Here is a 20254-nt window from a genome sequence, read left to right as displayed (position 1 = left end):
GAGTTAGACCAAATCCACAACAAGTCTCATTCAAGAAAACCCACATTTTGTGAATCATCTGGCTGTTGGTCAATTGCTTGATTTGAGAGCCTCAGAAGTTCTAAAATTACTTTAAATACTATGTTTTTAAACAGAGAAGAATAAGAAACTATGGTCTTATTGGAAAACAAGCATAAGTTTGAATTGATCTTGAGGTTTCCTGTACAATAACATCAGATGTGCTGGGATTCAATCTCCAACATAATCACTTTCAGTCAACCATGGTAGGAATGTGTAATACTGGTTTGTGTATGACATCTGTTTATGTAATGATTGTTCACATGGAACATGTTCTTACTATGTATGGTTCACAACTCAAGAGTGAGGGAAATAGCTAAGTTAAAACATTGAAATCGAATACAGTTGGCCTCTGTATCTGCAAGTCCCAAATTTGTCAACCAACATCAGTTTGGAGGGAAGAAACATTACATTGTCCTATAACAGCTTGTTATATACTTCACACACACACATGATAGAATTACACAAAGCCAGAAGGGTGCTACTATAGTGCTGCTTCTGTTTGGAGCATGCAGTCTCTAGTGTGACTTGTAGATTCTGTGAATGAATACAGCTACATTTGTTACTTATAGAAGGTTGTGCGATCCATCGACTTAGCATGTTGTTCCTTTGGTCCTCTTCACTTAATTGCTCAGTGGCTGGGCTCTGTGAAGGGGTCACACAGCATATGAAAGGCATGCCTCTGTTGACAGAACCATAGACTCAACCACAGTAAGAATTCTTGTGCATAACAGGTCTTTGACAAGGGAAACTGCAAAGAGTTTTTGAAAAAGAAAGAAAGAAATTATGTCATTTATGTTTCAAGGAGAAGACATGATTGTAGGTTTGAGAGCCCGGTCAGAACAAAGGTATCTTTTTTTCTAAGGCAGAGGAGATAGTCAAGTTCCCTACCAAGTTCCCTTGAGAACATTACTGTGCAGTTCCTTCTGTTGTTCCATAGTTAATACAAGCAAGCTTTGTGTGTGATGATAGAGTGCAAGTATAACAGGGCTCTGGGTCAAGGGAGGACAAATTAGTTCCTTTGTTGTTTGCATAGGGAAAATGTAGCTTTACCATTTATTTTTATTTATAATTTTTTACAGTTTTTAAGAGATTCCTTTTGTTTCTATTAAAGTGTGTGTGTGTGTGTGTGTGTGTTCAGTTGCCCATGGAGGCCAGAAAAAAGTGTAGAAGTTGCAGGTGGTGCTCAGAATGTAACTCAGGTCATCCAAAAGAACAGCAATCACTCTTAACCTCAGATCTCTCCCTCCCTCCCCCACCTCTCATATATTTGTGAAGACTGCCATTTTATTTTTATTAGATATATTCTATATTCACATTTCAAATGTTGTCCCCTTTCCTGGTTTCCTCCCGCAAATCCCATAAGCCATCTCCCCTCCTCCTGTTCCCCAGTCAACCCTCTCCTGTTTCCCTGTCCTGGTACTCCTCTACACTGAGGCATGGAGCCTTTCTGGGACCAAGGGCCTCTCCTCCCTTTGTTGCCCAACAAGGCCATCCTCTGCTGCCTATGCATCTGGACCCATAGTAACTCCATGTGTACTCTTTGGTTGATGGTTTTGTCCCTGGGAGCTCTGGGAGTACTGGGTGGCTCATATTGTTGTATCTCTTTTGATGCTGCAAACCCCTTCAGCTCCTTGGGTCCTTTCTCTAGCTCCTCCATTGGGGACCCTGTGCTCAGTTCAGTGAAGACTGCCATTTTAGAATTGTCTGATAGGTTAGTTTTATTTGATATTTTGTCATATTTGGATGAGCAAGTTTGATTCATAAGTATAACTTAAGTTGGCTGAAGTAGTTTGAATATACCCGTGCTCAGCACCACCTTTGCTATCACTAAGAAGGCAGAGAGGGTATAGTTGCCTGGCACATTCCACTGTGTAAGTTCTTCAGCCTAAAAGGATACTCTGGAAAGCTCCTCAAGTATCCATAACCCATGATTACTGTATCTCAAGGCTGATTTGCCAAGAAACAGCCGGTGATAGCAGGATGGTGTATGTAACAGTCCCAAAAGCAGATAACTGAGTTTCCTGTGTGATATGGACCTCAGATCATTTTTGTTAGCTGGGGCTACTCCTGATACCATCCCGAGACATTCAGAAAATTGGCATGCAAGTCCTCAGGAGCCAGTTCTGTGTTGTGTGGATCACTGAGTAACAATTGGATTGGAAGCCTACGTGCAAGAAGGAAGAAATGCTTTAGTTTCTAGTGGCTTGTATATATCATATACATGCAGGGATTTTTCTTCAGTTAGGCATTTTAAAAGAAGGATATGTCATCTTTGAAGCCATAGAGTTTAGTAATTTCAAGTCAATGCCAAGAAGCATAAACTATCTAATCAGTGATGTATATTCTCTATTGGTCCTACTCAGAGTCCTTAAAATACCAGATATCCTGGTCACTTTACCGTACTCTAGACGTTTTAACCATTCCACCTGTTGTAGATTATCCCATGACTTAGCAGAATTTTCACTCCAATTCCCTATCTGTCCCTTTCCTTTTTTCTCTTTTCCCCACTCTCATTTTCTTCTCACCCCCACACAGAGACATGCACAGATACATACGCACATGCATGCATGCATAGATATGGACATGCAACTTCAAGTACCATTTCAGATGGGGAAATGGCATTCAGGATTTTTTGGCTTCATGGTGTAGTACTCTACAGAAAGAACCTTACTGTTCTTGCTTTGGAGACATAAGTGATGTGATTGTTCTACTTGAGACATCCTGAAGAGCATTGTATCTCCCTCCCCCTCACCCTGCCTTTTGCTGTTGACAGAACCTGAGCGGCAGAGAGACCAGCTTCCTCATCCCTGAAGAGTTGCAGCCAGCGGTAAGCAGCAAGCTGTATGTAACTTCTCTTCTTCAGTGGACAGACACAAGTGTCCTTCCACGGCCTGAACTGGGGATATTGTCACTTAAATCTCAGGTCCTTGAGTTTGGTATCTGAGAATGTATTACTTTTGAAAAAAATTATTTACTTAAGAGAAATATTACATCAGACACAGTAATGAGAATGGCATATAGAGGGTTGTGTTTGCACTTTTAAGAATTCCCAGTTTTGCAGAGGCTTCATCAAAACTTCTCTGTGCTGGTGAGGAGAGTCCTAGACTTGAGCCATCAGCCTTCTTACAGCTTTACAGAATGCTTCACTATGAGTTCATGCTTAAGAACAATCATAATATAAACTTTAAAGATTAAACTTGGATGCAATTCAGAACTTATTAAACTTTCAGTTTTATTAAGTTTAGGTATTGGGTTTATTTTTTATTTGCTAGGTAAATAATGTTGCTGTTTGAAAAGACAGGGAATGGAGTTCAGGTGTCTTCATTTTCCACTGATATTGTCTTCGAGGGTCCTTTGCTGTGCTTAGCAGCCATGTCTACTTGGTGTCTCTTGGTTGAGACAACAACCATCTCTGAGTATCTTTCTCATGTCCAGTGACCTCTAAGGTTGATGCTGTCCTTTTTAACATGTAGAATGCACCTCAGTTGTAAAATTCCTAATGTGTTGTTTCTTGTGACACAAATTGGAGATGGAGAAAACAGAAAGTGTCAGTTGCTTTGCATTATATCCTGGGCCAATTGTGAAACTTTAGCCTTGATTATTTGGTTTAAAGTAAGTTTTATGTACTAGTCTCTGGGTCATTAATCAGTGTACATGTAATGACTAGGGCTTGTGTTTAATCTTAAAAGTAGATGATAGTAATTTTTTATTGTCAATAATAGTGCTATAACAGGGAAGAGAAGGGGGCTTACGGGACTTTCGGGGGGGGGCTAGAAAAGGGGAAATCATTTGAAATGTAAATAAATTATATCAAATAAAAAAAATAAATAAATAAAAAAAAAGAAATGTAAATAAATAAAATAACCAATAAAAATGAAAAAAAAAATAGTGCTATAACAGATTGAACCCGTGGGACATTTAGACAAATGTTTTACCATTAAGCCACATTCCCCTTCCCTGGAATTTGTCTGTGGGAGAACATTCTCCCTTCTCCCTCCCCCTCCCTCTGCATTAACTCCAAGATTTTATGTTTTGTGTTATAAACTCAGCAGTGCTTTATGCTATTGCATAAGAGAATGTTTTAGCGAAATCTCTATAACTTGGACATACCCAGTGGTGTTCCCTTTTTATCCTAATATTTCTTTTATTTCTGATACTAAAGGATACTGCAAGTTTATCTTGTACATTTTCTGCTTAACCCTTAGAATGAATCATTTCTCTAAAGAACTTTTGTTTTCCATACAACCAGTCATCACATAGTTAAATCTGTATCAGTCAAGGTCCTTTTAGACATATTCAAACTAGAATAATTTGAAGAGCACTTGTAGAGACTGCATAAATGTGGAAGCGTCTCATCATACACAAGTACACTAGCCATGAATCCAGTACTGCCCATGGAACTAGGGAATGAGAAAAGAGCGGTAGGTACTGTTTCTGGAACCCAAAAAGAGAAAAAAAACATAAGACATCTTGAATTTACACACAGGAAGGTGAGCAGGCTTAGAGAAAAGTATTCTGGGTTTTGGTTGGATTATCATTGAGCTTATTTTATTTTTCTAAAATAACTGTAAAAATGTTTTTAAATTTCAGTTTCCCTTTGTTTTTCTTTAACATTCCTTTTGTATTCTATTTATGCAATATTTTCTTGCATCAATATAAGGGACAACTTTTCTGATTTTATTATGCAAAATAGCATTTAGTTGGGTTTAGTCTGTGACCTATCTGGGGTCAACTTTCATCACCTCAGAGAACCTGAGGCTCACCATGCCACCCATAATTATTTTCACATCTCTTAGAGAATCTGTAGTCAATCCAGGGAGAACATCTATGAATAACAGTAATCCTCAGATGTCAGGGAGAATATCTATGAATAACAGTAATCCTCAGATGTCACCAAAGATCAGGAAAATCAAAGTACTGAGAGAAATAACTTCAGACTAGCAGAGGGATGTGGTTTGAGCAATGACTGATATCCTCCATGCACCTAAGGGTTAGCAGTTACTCCTTTATCTACACATGTCAATGTTCACTAAAACTGAGAATAGCAATGCCACAAGGTCTTAGATAGGGTATTTATTGCTAGAATGAAACACCATGACCCAACAGGAAGTTAAAGAGAAAAGGGTTTATTTGGCTTATACTTCCATAGCACTGCTCATCATCAAAGGAAATCAAGATAAGGACTCCTACAGGGCAGGGACCTGATGGCAGGAGATGGTTGATACAGAGACTGTGGAGAGGACCTCCTTACTGGCTTGCTCAGCCTGCTTCCTTATAGAATGCAGGACCACCAACCCAGAAGTGGCACCATCCACAATGGGCTGGGCCTTCCCCTATCATCACTAGTCAAGAAAATACTTTATAAACTTGCCTACCGCCCAATCTTAGGAAGATGTTAACTCAGTTGACGCTTTCTCCCTTAGATACTGTACTGGCTGGTTTTGTGTGTCAACTTGACACAGGCTGGAGTTATCACAAAGAAAGGAGCTTCAGTTGGGGAAGTGCTTCCATGAGATCCAGCTGTGGGGCATTTTCTCAATTAGTGATCAGGTGGGGAGGGCCCCTTGTGGGTGGTACCATCTCTGGGCTGGTGTTCTTGGGTTCTATAAGAGAGCAGTCTGAGCAAGCCAGGGGAAGCAAGCCAGTAAGGAACATCTCTCCATGGCCTCTGAATCAGCTCCTGCTTGACTTCTAGTCCTGACTTCCTTTTGTGATGAACAGCAATGCAGAAGTGTAAGCTGAATAAACCCTTTCCTCCCCAACTTGCTTCTTGGTCATGATGTTTGTGCAGGAATAGATACCCTGACTAAGACAGATACCTCTCTAGCTTGTGTCAAGTTGACATAATAAAACTAGCCCGCACACACACCAACCATTTCTAGTTGCTTAGGATTTCACAGCATTGAAGCAAATTTAATGATAATTTATGTGATTACTTATACTTTCATTTTTATCAAATATGAGCAATGCAGGCCTTTGGATGTCATAGGTTTGAAGTAGAAGTAGAAAGCTTATCAGATTTCCTGAAGTGCAGCAGCAGTGGATCAGATGTCAGAGGAACTCACAAGACACAGGCTCTCTCAGGGCAGGCATCTACACTGGTTTTAATGCCACAGTGATTTGGAGTAATTAATGCTGGGCTTATTGTGTTGAGCAACAGCCTGGTGTTAAGGCAATGCCAGTATTGCTCTGAGGCAGGAAGGTCTCAGCACCACCCCCTGCTCTAGTCTGACACCCACACCATGAAGCCAGGTCTTGCTATGATAAAACTCCTCTAGTAGGTGGTGGTCATACTTTAAGGAAGCAAACCTCTCCTCTGAGGGGACAATAGCCTTGCTCTGAAGCTGCGATGTCTCAGCATAGGCATCTGCCACAGAGCATAGCTTATACGTTCGTGGATCTGTGTAGTGAAATCTTGAACCCTGAGCAGGATTTGGTGACTCTCTATTGGTTGCTTCACAGCCTGAGAAGCGATTTAATTTGTTCCTGAGGAGGCGTCTTATGGTAAAACAGCACTGGCTGCTGATGCTTGTGCCTGAGTGTCTGTCCTAACGGCTTGAGTGTTTCATGTACCATGAATGCTATCCACACTGGGGGATTGGATCACTAATTCCCAGTCCTTAGGCAGCTGACATTTAACCACTATGATTATCACTCTTTGTCATTTGATGAGCCTATTTTCTAAAAGCACAAGTGCAAACTTATTTAAATGAGACAATGTAAATAGATTCAGAGGCTCATGAACCACTAGGAATGTAATTCATGGTAAGCTAGATGCCACCGTGTACTGATTTGTAGTAACCAGGCTTCTATAAGGAAAAATTTACCCACAAACAGATAAATACACACATAGATGTGGACATATACATATGCATCATATACATTATATACATATACATGTGTGTCCTTTATATCATGTCTTCATTAAAAACCAAAACACAGTTATTTTAATAACATCATGTTGTCTGTAACAAAAAGGAATTCATTTTTCTTCACCATTTAGCACAAATCAATTTTTGTTCAGAATCTGGAGACTTGGGGCTGGAAAGATGGCTCAGTATTTAAGAGAACCAGTTGCTCTCCCAGAGGACCTAGTTTGATCTCAGCAACACATGGTGGCTCACAACCATCTGTAACTCCAATCTTAAGGGAATCCTAGGATTAGCTTTTGAGAACAATATGAACTTTCCTAGAAACATTATGATTTCTTTTAAAGGTTCTATGGTATAAAACGTGACTGTCACAGAACTGGAGAAGCATGGGTCTTAATTTGTTTTATTTCTCCTTTGATTTTATGCAGACTAATTATGTGTCTCTAGCCGCCTACAGGCTTCCTTACATTTTGGTAGATTTTATCAAATATAATTTTTTAATAATGTACTATACTGCCAGTGATTATTTTATTTATTTCCCTTTATAAAACCTGATTTAGAGTCAAGGTATAGTAGTTTGATTTTTCTTAGGTTCTTTACAATCCTTTATGAAAGAGAGAAGACTATGGATCTTTTTGAGTTCCAGTACTCTGACAATTAGTCTGATCTCCCTAGATATTTTCAATTTTGTCTACATTTCCCCATTTTTTCCCTCACATACGTTGAAAGCCTCTTCTTCCTCTACCACAGTTGTCAGGAACCCAGAGGTAATTAGCATCACTGTGTTGACAGACCACAGATCACGCAAGAGATTTCTGTCCTGTTTGTGGCTGAGCACTGCCTGTCCCTTCTGTGGAGATGTTCACCTGGGCTGGCAAGTGCAGATCGTCACAGGGACTTCAGACAATGCAGGTGTACCTCCTGGGAAGAATCAAGTGATCTAGTTAGTTCCCAGCCACTAGTTATAGGAAGCAGCCAGGAGGCATCCCAGTGGTATCACTAACCAACCATTACCTGATGCTATGCCTCACACAGGGCTGCTATAAGTACAAAGTATTACTCACACAGTTCCTATCAGTGGTGAGGAATACAAACTCAAATTCGAAGTCTCCTTTTTCCCCTGCAGTGCTCAGTTGTTTTGGCTTATTTGGTTGCTTTGTTTTGCTCTCACAAAAAGGAAAGGAATTCATGAATTTCATGTAAAAGTTGAACTTGTCATTCTGATTATTATATTGAGAAAATCCATACGACTATAAAGAAAACATGAGTTGCAGCTCATTTGAAACACTGATGACAGACATTTGTAGCTCTTAGCCACAGTATGGTGAGGTCAGCTGGCCAGCTACCTGCTTCTGATTTTTGTTTTTCTTTTTTTTTTTTTTTGTTTTTTTGTTTTTTTTTTTTTGTTTTTTTTTTGTTTGTTTTTTTGGTTTTTTTTTTTTGCCATCTGTAACCATTATCAGTTTATGTACATACAGAGAGACTCTATTAGTTGGTGTGCAACTAATTGTGCCCTGGAAGAAATGTGTAATAATGTAGTATGTGTAATAATGTAGTATATTGATTGGTGCTGTGTTTTACTAACACCATCACACCTTTCTGCCTTAATGTGCATTTTCAGATTCAATATTACAAGCATATTCATCTTACATTTTTTGCCTCACTGCAGCCTTTGTAGGCAAGCATGCAGCTAATGCATTTAAGCATGCAATCACTCTGTCTCTTTCAGCCCTCCCTGAGTAGGTATCATTTAATCCTCTCTGGAATTTGACCTTATAAAGGGGCCTAATTTCTGTTGTGGCTTGTGTTGACTTTTAAGTGTGGGGGAAAAAAATAAAGCTGCGGCCCAATTACAGCTAATTTCCTTCCTTCATGTTTCTGGACTTTGAGAATAAACAGCCATGTGAAATCGCATCCTGCATGTGTCTTCTGCAGTTCCAAAGGAGTGAACACAGCAAAGACTCGGTCTTCTTCAGAGACGGGATCCGGCAGATAGACTTTGTCCTGTCCTATGTGGAAGACATGAAGAAAGATGCAGAGCTGAAGGCAGTGAGTGCTGGTCTGGATGAACACAGGGACATAACAAGATGGATACGTTGTAGACAGAGCTGATTGAGGGAGCATTGGGCACACAGCCTAACAGCTAACGTTTGTTCTCCGAATGCTTTGGAGACGACGACCCCATGGCTAATTCTTTTTCCTCCCCTCACCTTTCTTCTTTACTTCCTTCTACAACTTCTCTTCCCATGTGACTGATATCTATTTCAGACACCTTGCTTTAGATATCAAGACTACCCTGCAGATAGACGGTTTATCTTTGGTATAGTGGCTTGAAGCCTTCCTTAATGCTGAGTCCCTTCAATAGAGTTCCTCCTGTCATGGCATTCCCCAACCATACGATTATTTCGTTACTACTTCCTAACTGTAGTTTTGCTACTGTTATGAGCCGTCATGTAAATATGTAATATCCAGGATAGCTAATAGGGACACCCTTAGAGGTTACGACCCACAGGTTGAGAACTGCTGACCTAGCAAATGTCGTTGCCATTTTCAAAGTGTACAACAAATCAATCTAGCGAAAAGTAGCCTTTGTGTCGAGCTCTAGTCCTGACTCCCCCACTCAATACTTTCTCACTTTATTCCCTTTGCTTTACTTCCTCTAAGGCCACATGTTAGACTTGTATTCCATTCTCAGGGGTCAGAATGTTGACAAAGTATGAGGAGTTCTCAGTAAGTAGCCACCATTCAAAATGTTGAGTTGATCTACACATGTAAGGATTTATGTGTGTGCACATATGTGTGCAGATATTTGTTTACATGCTGAAATGTGACACAGACAATAACTTGAAAACTGAGTGTTATCTCCAAAGCTGAACTTCCTAAATTTGTATCTTTCTACCTCGTTCAAGTAACCATCCACTAACACCTCTAAGTTCATGAAGAGCAGCCATCTTTACATCTTTTTTATCTTCTATGGATGATCTCTCCACACCAGACCCTTCTTTGAGGATTTTCCATATCATGGTCATCTTCCTTCTCAGGAGGGACAGTACAAGCTGAGTACGCCTTCTACTTGACTTTTCCTTTCATGTTCCTAAAATGTCTGAAATTAGAATGCCGTCAAATTGGCCTTGACCTCTATTCCTCCCCAGTTCTTCTCTTTGTTTCTCCCACTGTGAGCACTGGCTCACCACCACATCACTCTCTCCCTCTGCTCCTTTCTGATGACCCATGAACACAGCACATGAGTAAGAGCTCAAATCTTTCTAACCCATACTCTCCCGCCGCCCCAGTTTTTTATCACACACAGACCAGAAAGGATGCATATATTATATTGCCATATTTTTTTCTTTCCTTCCTTATTTTCTTCCCCCTTTCTTCCTCCCATCCTTGCTTCCTTCCTCCATCTCTCCCTAGCTTCCTCTCTCCTTCCTTTCGTAAACATTTTGATTGGCATATGTTGGTTATGGCAACTGTGACATCCTCATACATGCCTATAACCTGTGTCAAGCATGTTTTCTTCTCTATCTTGCATGTCTTCAGTGTTTCCCCCTTTATGTTCAAAACCCTCCCAAACTCCACAGGCAATAATCATTTTGTTAGTCTGGCTTTTTCCCTTAACGTGCTAATATCCAGTTGTTTTCATGCAAACATAATTTCATTCTTCCACGTTATGTATATGCCAGAGACCAACTTTGACAGTGAGTTCAGCCACCAGAGGAGGACAGGATCACTGGCTAATGTAAACCAGGTGCTCACTCTCACACTCACACACACTTGGTGGATGAAGTAAGGCTCCAACAACTTTATCTTTTCTCCCACAGCTTATGTACCCCAGCAAAATCTTTCAAGCAGTAACAAAATGCATCTACATTTCTAATTTTCTTGACTGATTACATGTCCATTTTCCCCACATTATACTTATTTGCCAAAAGCCAGTTTAATTAAAACCAATTCTTTATGTACTACACTCCAAGATCCATGTACCCCAATGTTCATCTCCACATATGAAGCAATAGCCAAATCTCAGCTCTTGTCTTGCTTGACTAACATATTAGTCACGATTCTCTAGAGTAGCAGAACTTATAGAATGAATCTATTTTTCTGTATACAAAGAAAAGGGATTTATTAGAATCGATTATAGGCTATGGTCCAACTAACTCTGTAAGGGCCCATGATTTGCTGAAGAATGCTACCCCTTACTCAGATCATATGTAAATGCAAAGAGTGTTTATTCTGCAGAAGTCCAGCATGGTGGGGTCCCCCATTACCAAGACAGAGAGACCCAAAAGCAAGCTTGCATGCCTGATTTAAAGCACATTAGGGGATTTCTGGAGTAAGTGATCTCCATCTTTATCTGTTGAGTCCTTCTCTAGGGACATTCCAGAACCATTAATGGGCATGGGGTGGGGGGTGGAAACTGTTGCTGGAAAAGTCTAGAAACTGCTGCTGAGGAGATCTGTAAACTGCTGCTGACCCATTGTCTTTGCCTCAGGCTAGGTGGTAGGGCAGCCTCTGAAAGCAAGGCAGTTTCTGACAGCTGCCTGAAGCCTGGTTTTTTGTTTGTTTGTTTGTTTGTTTGTTTGTTTGGTTTGGTTTGGTTTGGTTTGGTTTGGTTTGGTTTGGTTTGGCTTGGTTTTTTTTTTTTTTTTTTATTTTTATTAACTGACTTATCTGGGCTTGCCCAGACTTGCCCAGTTCTTAGGCCTACTGTTCTGAACTACCAATTCGAAGCCTGTCAGGCTATCAGCTTAGCGTTCTCAACTCAACATTGCCAGCCTATAACTGGAAAGTCCAAGAATTGAGAAGTTATTCAGTCCACAAGTAGAGTTGTCCTAGTTGGTTTTAAGCAGACACTGGAATTCAGAAGAAATAGGCACTAATGCCAGTGAAAGAACGGACTTGCTAGCCAGGCCAGAGCAAACAGGCAAAAAGAAGAAGCTTTCATCTTCTGAGTCCTTCTATAGGCTGCTAGCAGAAGGTGCAGCCAGATTAAAGGTATATCTTTCCACCTCAGGATCCAAATTAAAGACATGCATCTTTCTGCCTCAACAGTTGTGTCAAAGGTGTGTGTCTTCCTACCTTGAGGTCTGTACGAGAAGTGGATTCACTCACCCTTTGATTCTAGGAATAATCTTATTCACAAAAAAATGAAGGAAACAATACCAAGCCCCTGTACTTCAACAATCAATACATTTATTATATGCATGCTACCCCAAATAACACAGAGAGTTAGGCTGACCCTTTCTGCTGACACAGAACACTTGCATCACCCTCTTCATTTGTTTTTGCTGCAGGAAAGAAGACGGAATTTTGAACAAAATCTCAGAAAAACAGGTCTTGACTTGGAAATAGAAGACAAATTGGTAACTGTAGTTGATAAATTGTGCAAGGATCTTATTTTAAGTGGGTTTTTCTCCTCTTTCTGTGTCTGGATGGATGGATGTTGGGTTTGGACCATTACATTAATCTTTTGGCTGCAGAAATGTGCATGGAGACAAGAAGACCTGCATTTCCCTAGGTCAATAGTCAGTGAGGTGAAACACCAGCAAAACATCTTTCAAATGAGGAGGAAGATGGGGAATGGGAGGATGGCAAGTCTGTAAAGTGCTTGCCATACAAACATGAAGATCCACGTTTCATGGTGAAACCATATAAAATCTGGATGTGGTAATATGCACTTATAATCCTAACAATGGGAAACAAGTGGGTCCCATGAACTTGCTGTCCATAAAGCCAACCCTAATTGGCCATCCTAGATACCAATGAAAGACCCTGTTTCAAAAGAAACAAAGAGCAATGTGGTTGGCTTCTATGGAACTGCACCAAGATTGCCACCAACAGCCACCACACATTACATATGCAACATCAGATACACACAGATACACACACACACACACACACACACACACACACCACATAGTTCCTACTCAGGGCACAGAAGGAGAAGCTCTTTGATTACATAGTTGCCTTTTCTTGAAGCTGCCTGTCACATTGTACACTGAACTGCCAAATAGCTACAAGCTACCTGGCTATTTTGCAGGATAGCCCACTATTTAACTCATGATACTCTTTCTAGGAGTAGGTTACATTCTCTTATTCTTTAACCCCATTCATGTTTAGTTACTGTTATTCTATAAATTACCTCTATGTGTGTGGTTAAAGCTCTACTAGAGATCACATCCTACCTGTGACACTTCTAATAACTTCTAGCTTTGATTTTATCTTCTAATTCTTCTTTCTTATCAGTTTTTACTGAACCAATAAATGTGTGCAATACCATGCAATCTGTAATTTACTTTTCTATATAGTGGACCTTTATGTGGTCTCTAAAAGACTGGGAAATATCTAGCAGCATGCGTGTAATACATAACATAATACATAGCAGTAACCTTGTATAATTATCTAAACAATATTCCAAGCTAAAGAACACTTAAAGTTAGTATAGTATCTATAGTGTCTAGAATTATATATATGTCTGTGATTCCATCTAGTGCTGAATGGACAGTCACACTGAAGTATATTTTATATAACATCTTCAAGTCATCACATTTCCTAAATACTTTTCTTAAAATTGATAAATTAAAATTTTATTTTCATTTTGAGATTTCATGATATTTGCCTTCTTTAACCACTAGTTTTCTTTCACCTTTTCTCTTTTGATGCAGAACTCTGAAGATGGGAAAACCTATTTTGTGAAGATTCACGCCCCATGGGAAGTCCTGGTCACTTACGCTGAAGTGCTGGGAATCAAGATGCCTATTAAGTTGAGTGATATCCCACGGCCGAAGTACCCACCCCTGTCTTACATGCTTGGGCCTGTGAAACTCCCATCTGCTGTGAAGAATCCTAGCCCTGAGTATTTCACTGCCCAGTTCAGCAGACACCGTCAGGAACTCTTTCTCATTGAAGATGAGGCCACTTTCTTTCCATCCTCAACAAGGAACAGAATTGTAAGTAGTGAAGGCCATGAACACACCTCTTCTTGTATGGTGGGTATGACTCTGGCCTTTTGTATTTGTACATGCTCAATGCTAAGCATTCAGGGTCTCCCTTGGTATAATATTATTATCTAATAGCACCTTGCTGAGCTGAATGCCTATTAGGGCCACCTTAACTTGTTAAGCCCCCTACTTCTGTGTTTAAAAATAGGTTGTTGATCTTAAAAACAACAGTGCAAGAGGCATTATGTAATCTCAGAACAGTCTGTCATTGACAGGTCAAATGTTTGAGTTTTATATCACCATTGTAAATTGATTTCATGAACTTAAAATTGGGTTTTATAAGTTTAAAGTCAGAGGATATTATCACTTTAATTCAGTTTGAAAATTTTATTTTCTTTAAATGTTGATAGACTTCAAGGAACCTCAGACATTGTCCTCCCTATTAAAATCATCTTCAGCCTTGTCATTCTATTTCTTCTTCATCTAGGATTTGTAAATTGTTGACAAAAACTTCACAAGCTTGTGTTTCCTTGTGCTAGGTTGGAAGAAAACATATATTTCTAATTTTACCCTGAGAATTCAGGCAATTAATCTGTAGAAAGTTTTGAACAGCTCTTACCACACAGTGACGGTTCAGTCAGAATTAGCTGTCATTATCATTAGTCATCTGACTTCAGAAATAAATAAATATATGTATGTATGTATATATATACATACATACATACAAACATATACACATATACACGCATAAACACATATACATACATATACATACATATACATATACACACACACACACACACACACACACACACACACACACACACATATATATATATATATATATGGTCTCATATTGGTTTTGCACTTTGAATCCTTCTTGTGTTTGCTTTTATTAATTTCACTATCAGATTTCCAACCACTTCAGACATGTTATGCACACATTATCCATCTGTAAGGAGAAGAGATGACCCATCCCACTTCCTAGTTCTTAAACTAATACTGTTCTATCTAAGTTCACAGAGAGAGTGAACAAAATGTAGCTTCTAGAATTTTGTCACAAAAATACGATAAAAAATGTTTTGCCTTCCCACCAGGATTAAATGATAAATACCAATATATCAGACCCATACCTTTCAGGGTATAAGAGACCCCACCATTATATCAGAAAACCTGTTTGTCAAGCTGTGATGCTGCTGTTTCCTAAATAACACAACTTCTCTGGAAGCAGAGATCTTTCTACTGCCCTGTTCTGACAAGTGCTGAGGATGCAGAGTGCCAGCATATCACATACAAAGCCCTGGATTTGGCCTTCATCTTACCTTCCAAAAATCAATGGCCCCTAAGATGGACCAGGAGGTTGGTCAACATGGGGAGGTCACTGCTATTCCTTCATCTCATTCTTTGCTTCTCTGTCACATTGTAATCCTTGCTAGCGTGTGTTCTAAAGTATAAAAGCACCATGCTCACTGTTTGGAAGACTAATATAGAAAGAGTCCCTTCCCTCCAGCCCCAACCAAAGCATTTTAATCTGTGTATGGACTTGATGATGAAAATATCAGAGCCTCTTCCTAGGATAGGCTCTCATACTTTGAAGCATCTTCCCAAACACCACCCACTCCAAACCTCACAGCATGAATTTATATATGCAAACATGTGATACATGTATATAATGTCCAATCTAGAATTTCTGTATGACATATAGGTATACACATAACATTTTAGTAGAAATAGGACAGAGTTTGTAACATGATTGAAACTAAATTTAGCCAATTGAATGGGTGGAAAAACATATACCCATCATCCTGAATTCTAAAATGAATGTTTGATTACTTGATCTGTATTGAGAGAGAAACAGATAAAAAATTTTGTTTCACTTTGGTCATAAGGCTACAAGGACAGAGCTGGTTCACAGAGCACACTCAAAGGAAGAGCACTAGCTTCCTGTTCACCTATGGCAGATACATTCTATCGCTGTCCTACAGGTGTATCAGTTGCTTGTGATTCACAGGCACAATGTTTCCTTAATATTGATGGAACACTGTCTACAGAGGAGCTCTATAGACAGCATTTTTTCATATGTAGACACCTCCTTTATATTTCTAGGTATCTTTAATGCTACTGTTAGAATCTTTTACGGACATCACAAGTAGACCTGAGTAAGATAGAGAACTTGCTAGCCCTAGTGGTTCACACTTGAGATTCTTGACCTTCAAAGGCTGCAGCAGGAATAAAGTTTATCATGAGTTTGAAACCAACCTGGACTACACCGGAAGTCCTAGGCAAGCCTGAGCAAGCATATTAAGGCTCTATCTCAAAAATAAATAGAAAAATAAATAAAACCTGAAAACAATAAACATGCTCAAAAAGATGGAGAAGCATGGAATGCTAGATAAATTTTGACCTTTAACTAGCATTTCCCCCATCTCTCTGGCACTCCCTAGGAACCCTCCTCCCTGAGACAAAACATCATGGAAATTGTTTCAGGCATACAGTGGTCATAGTGGCCTCTGTGTGATCAATCAAAGTCCCTCAAATTTGAACAAAAGCCAGAAGTGAGAAAGCTTAATAAGAAAGGTATGTGGAATGCTGAGGGTGGCCAGAAACTGGGCCACTTGTACCAGTCTGTCAAATTCTCAATGCCAGGAAATGATTCTTAAAGAAATTTGGAAGTGCATTGCAGTTGATGTGCATGCAATAAGCCATCCTTTCGGCCTCATTGCTGAACATTTTGTGGTCTGGATGGAAGGTCAATACTCCAAGCCAACGTCCCCATACATCAAAACTAATACAGAGTTAGACTCTGCCCTCAATCTAGGAATCCAGAGTAGTGTGAAAAAGCTTCTGCAGAAAAGGTTAAAGCCTGTGAAGATGGAGTCGTGAGTTTTAAGGGAAGAAGCCTGTCTCCTGTCCACCCATACCAGAGAGGAAGCAGTTGCTCATGTAGGAGCTGCAGGTGGATGTCCAGAAGATCTGGGTGAGAGGGCATATGAAGGTGGTTGTGCACTTAGCAGATCCTCATTGTATACAGAGCAGCTTAATGCCAGAAGATGTCCTCTAGACTTTGCTGTAGGAGTGGCGTCGCTGGCTCCAGAACATAAAAGACCTGTATGACTGTTTTGGTAGTGACTAGGGCAGAGTTTGAACTGAACTCCACGCCATTCTGAACACCCCAGTGCACTCCATGACTGTGCTAGAGCATCTGTCCCTGTGCTCTCTAAACAGAACCACAAATCCTGGGTGATGGCACATCTGTCTCAGACTAGATGCTTTCCCCATGGATGAAATCCACTTCTCAGGAAAATAATTTCTATTTTTACCACTCAATAACAAGGTAGATGGTAGGCCTGGAGCTCAGATGGAGAAGCATATGATGTCATGGTTCCATGCTGCTAGCAGGACCTCCACTCTTCAGTCACTTTCAGGTTCTTTTATTCAGCAAATGTATTTTACATGGCTACAGTTGAGAAAGTTAGTGATAGCTCTGGTGAATTGAAATCTTCTGGAGATGATTCATGATCCTAGATGTCATTGAAACATTCACAACTCATTGGAGGAGATCAAACATTAAAATGATAAAGAGCTACCAAGAAGTTGATTCCAATATGAATGGATGACTTGGAGGGCACAGGACTTCACAGATGAGTAACTGTGGTTGTAGTATAAACAGCAGGTGGGCCAGAATTAGAAGGGAAGCCTGAAGATAGGTCTGAATAGCTTTGGGAACCAAACATGACCACCAGGAGTTTAGGGAACATGCCCCAGGGTGGGCTCCAGGAGTTCTAACAGACTGAACTCACAGGCAGTCCCAGTGTGTTAAATGCTGAGTAAGAGACAGCAACTTGCACTGTTTTTCACTCCATGCTGAGAATTTCCAGTCAGAGTTAGTTTTTATGCCTGGTAAAGAAATCTATTCTTTCTCAAACATATTACCCACCAACTTGTAGCAATTATAGGCAACAGCCACCTTTCTGCTTCACAGAGATGTTGTGGTCATAACTTTAGTATATTTGTCAACTTAAAAAATAAAACTTCTCCTAAGTGTGTGTGTTTACATACACATATATACATGCACATGCGCCTGGACATACACACTAACAGAGCAATACATCTGTAGTACACATACCATAGTAAACTATGGGCATATTTGGAGATTAAAATAAAGATAAGAATGAAAATCAAGAAAAGTATACATTTGAAACAGTAATCATTATTTACTACCATTATTAAAGAAATCAGCATCAATCTGAGGCAGATGTCATTGTGGAAGTACTTTTCGTGTAAAAGTGTAGTGGCCTGTCTGACAGTCTTTTGTTATAGCAGCTATCGGGCAGTAAAACCATAACTGCTTATGGACTCTTGTAGTTCTGACAAGTTTGTGTAGTTCTGTATCAATGCTTAAAGTTGAACTTCACAAGTTCTGCAATTTGTCAAGTGACCCCCAACATCTCCCTGTACTTCTCCTGGGATATTCTTGCTCTAGATACCCTTCTCCCTCAGATGATCTAAGATACCTGGTCTTATACACATCACCTTGACTCTCTAGCACCATTTTTTCCAAGTGTAATAGGTTGTCATATACTTTTTATTGGATATTTTCTTTATTTACGTTTCAGATGTTATCCACTTTCCCAGTTTACCTCTTCCCAGAAACTCCCTATCCCAACGTCTCTCCCCCTGATTCTATGATGGTGTTCCTCTACCCACCACCCACTCCAATCTCCCTGCCCTCAATTTCCCTACACTGGGGCATTTATCAAGCATTCATACAACCAAGGAACTCTTTTCCCATTGATGCCTGACAAGGCCATCCTCTGCTACATATGCAGCTAGAGCCATTTGTACTCCTTGGTTGATGCCTTAGTCTCTGGAAGCTCTGGCCGCTGGGGGTGTGAGAGGGGTCTGGTTGGTTGATAGTGTTGTTCTTCCTCTTGGGTTGCAAACCCCTTCAGTTCCTTCAGTCATTTCTCTAACTCCTCTATTGGGGACCCCAAGCTCAGTCCAATGATTGACTGTGAGCATCTGCCTCTGTATTTGTAAGGCTCTGGCAGGGCTTCTGAGGAGAAAGCCATATCAGGCCCCTTTCAACAAGCATTTCTTGGAAGCCACAATAGTGTCGGGGTTTGGTGACTGTATATGGAATGAATCCTCAGGTGATACAGTCTCTGGATGGCCTTTCCTTCAGTCTCTGCTCTACACTTTATCTTTGTATTGCTCCTGTGACTGTTTTGTTCCACTTCTAAGAAAAACCGAAGCATCCACACTTTGGTCTTCCTTCTTCTTGAGCTTCATGTGGTCTGAATTGTATCTTGGGTATTCCAGCTTTTGGGCTAACATCTACTTGTCAGTGAGTGCATACCATCTGTGTTCTTTTGTGATTGGATTACCTCACTAAGGATATTTTCTAGTTCCATCCATTTGCCTAAGAATTTCATGAATTCATCATTTTTTTTTAAGATTAATATCAGTAAATTTTTTTTTATTCGATATATTTTTTATTTACATTTCAAATGATTTCCCCACTCCCAAAGAGTCCCGTAAGCCCCCTTCTCTCCCCCTGTCCTCCCACCCACCCCTTCCCACTTCCCCGTTCTGGTTTTGCTGAATACTGCTTCATTGAGTCTTTCCAGAACAAGGGGCCACTCTTCCTCATCATTTTTAATAGCTGAGTAGTACTCCATTGTGTAAATTTACCACATTTTCTGTGTCCATTCTGCTGTTGAAGGACATCTGGGTTCTTTCCAGCTTCTGGCTGTTATAATAATGCTGCTATGAACATAGTGGAGCATGGGTCCTTATTACATGTTAGAGCATCTTCTGGGTATATGCTCAGGAGTAGTATAGCTGGGTCCTCTGGTAGTGCTATGTCCAATTTTCTAAAGAACCACTAATTGATTTCCAGAGTGCTTGTACAAGATTCCAATCTCACCAACAAAGGAGGAGTGTTCCTCTTTCGGCACATCCTCGCCAGCATCTGCTGTCACCTGAGTTTTTGATCTTAGCCATTCTGACTGGTATGAGGTGGAATATCAGAGTTGTTTTGATTTGCATTTCCCTGATGACTAAGGATGTTGAACATTTCTTTAGGTGCTTCTCAGCCATTCGATATTCTTTCAGTTGAGATGTTTTTAGCTCTGTACCCCATTTTTAATAGGGTTATTTGATTCTTTGGAGTCTAACTTCTTGAGTTCTTTGTATATATTGGATATTATTCCTCTATCGGATGTAGAATTGATTAAGATCTTTTCCCAATCTGTTGGTTGTCATTTTGTACTATTGACAGTGTCCTTTGCCTTACAGAAGCTTTGCAATTTTATGAGGTCCCATTTGTTGATTCTTGGTCTTAGAGCATAAGCCTTTGGCAGGATTAATATAGTA

At 40.0% G+C, this 20254-nt stretch overlaps 1 protein-coding gene across 1 annotated transcript in view; it reads left to right on the top strand.

The window, feature by feature from the left end:
* Nucleotides 1-20254, top strand: part of Ano5 (anoctamin 5) — a 69552-nt gene that overhangs the window by 9526 nt on the left and 39772 nt on the right. Inside the window, exons 3-7 of the mRNA XM_052189430.1 lie at nucleotides 2834-2887; nucleotides 6523-6564; nucleotides 8868-8981; nucleotides 12230-12298; nucleotides 13601-13885. Of these exons, the coding sequence (XP_052045390.1) occupies nucleotides 2834-2887; nucleotides 6523-6564; nucleotides 8868-8981; nucleotides 12230-12298; nucleotides 13601-13885 (564 nt within the window). The remainder of the gene's footprint in view (nucleotides 1-2833; nucleotides 2888-6522; nucleotides 6565-8867; nucleotides 8982-12229; nucleotides 12299-13600; nucleotides 13886-20254) is intronic.

This window comes from Apodemus sylvaticus, chromosome 1, assembly GCF_947179515.1.
Source record: "Apodemus sylvaticus chromosome 1, mApoSyl1.1, whole genome shotgun sequence".
Classification (NCBI taxonomy): Eukaryota; Metazoa; Chordata; class Mammalia; order Rodentia; family Muridae; genus Apodemus; species Apodemus sylvaticus.
This window is presented reverse-complemented; position numbering and strand designations above follow the sequence as displayed.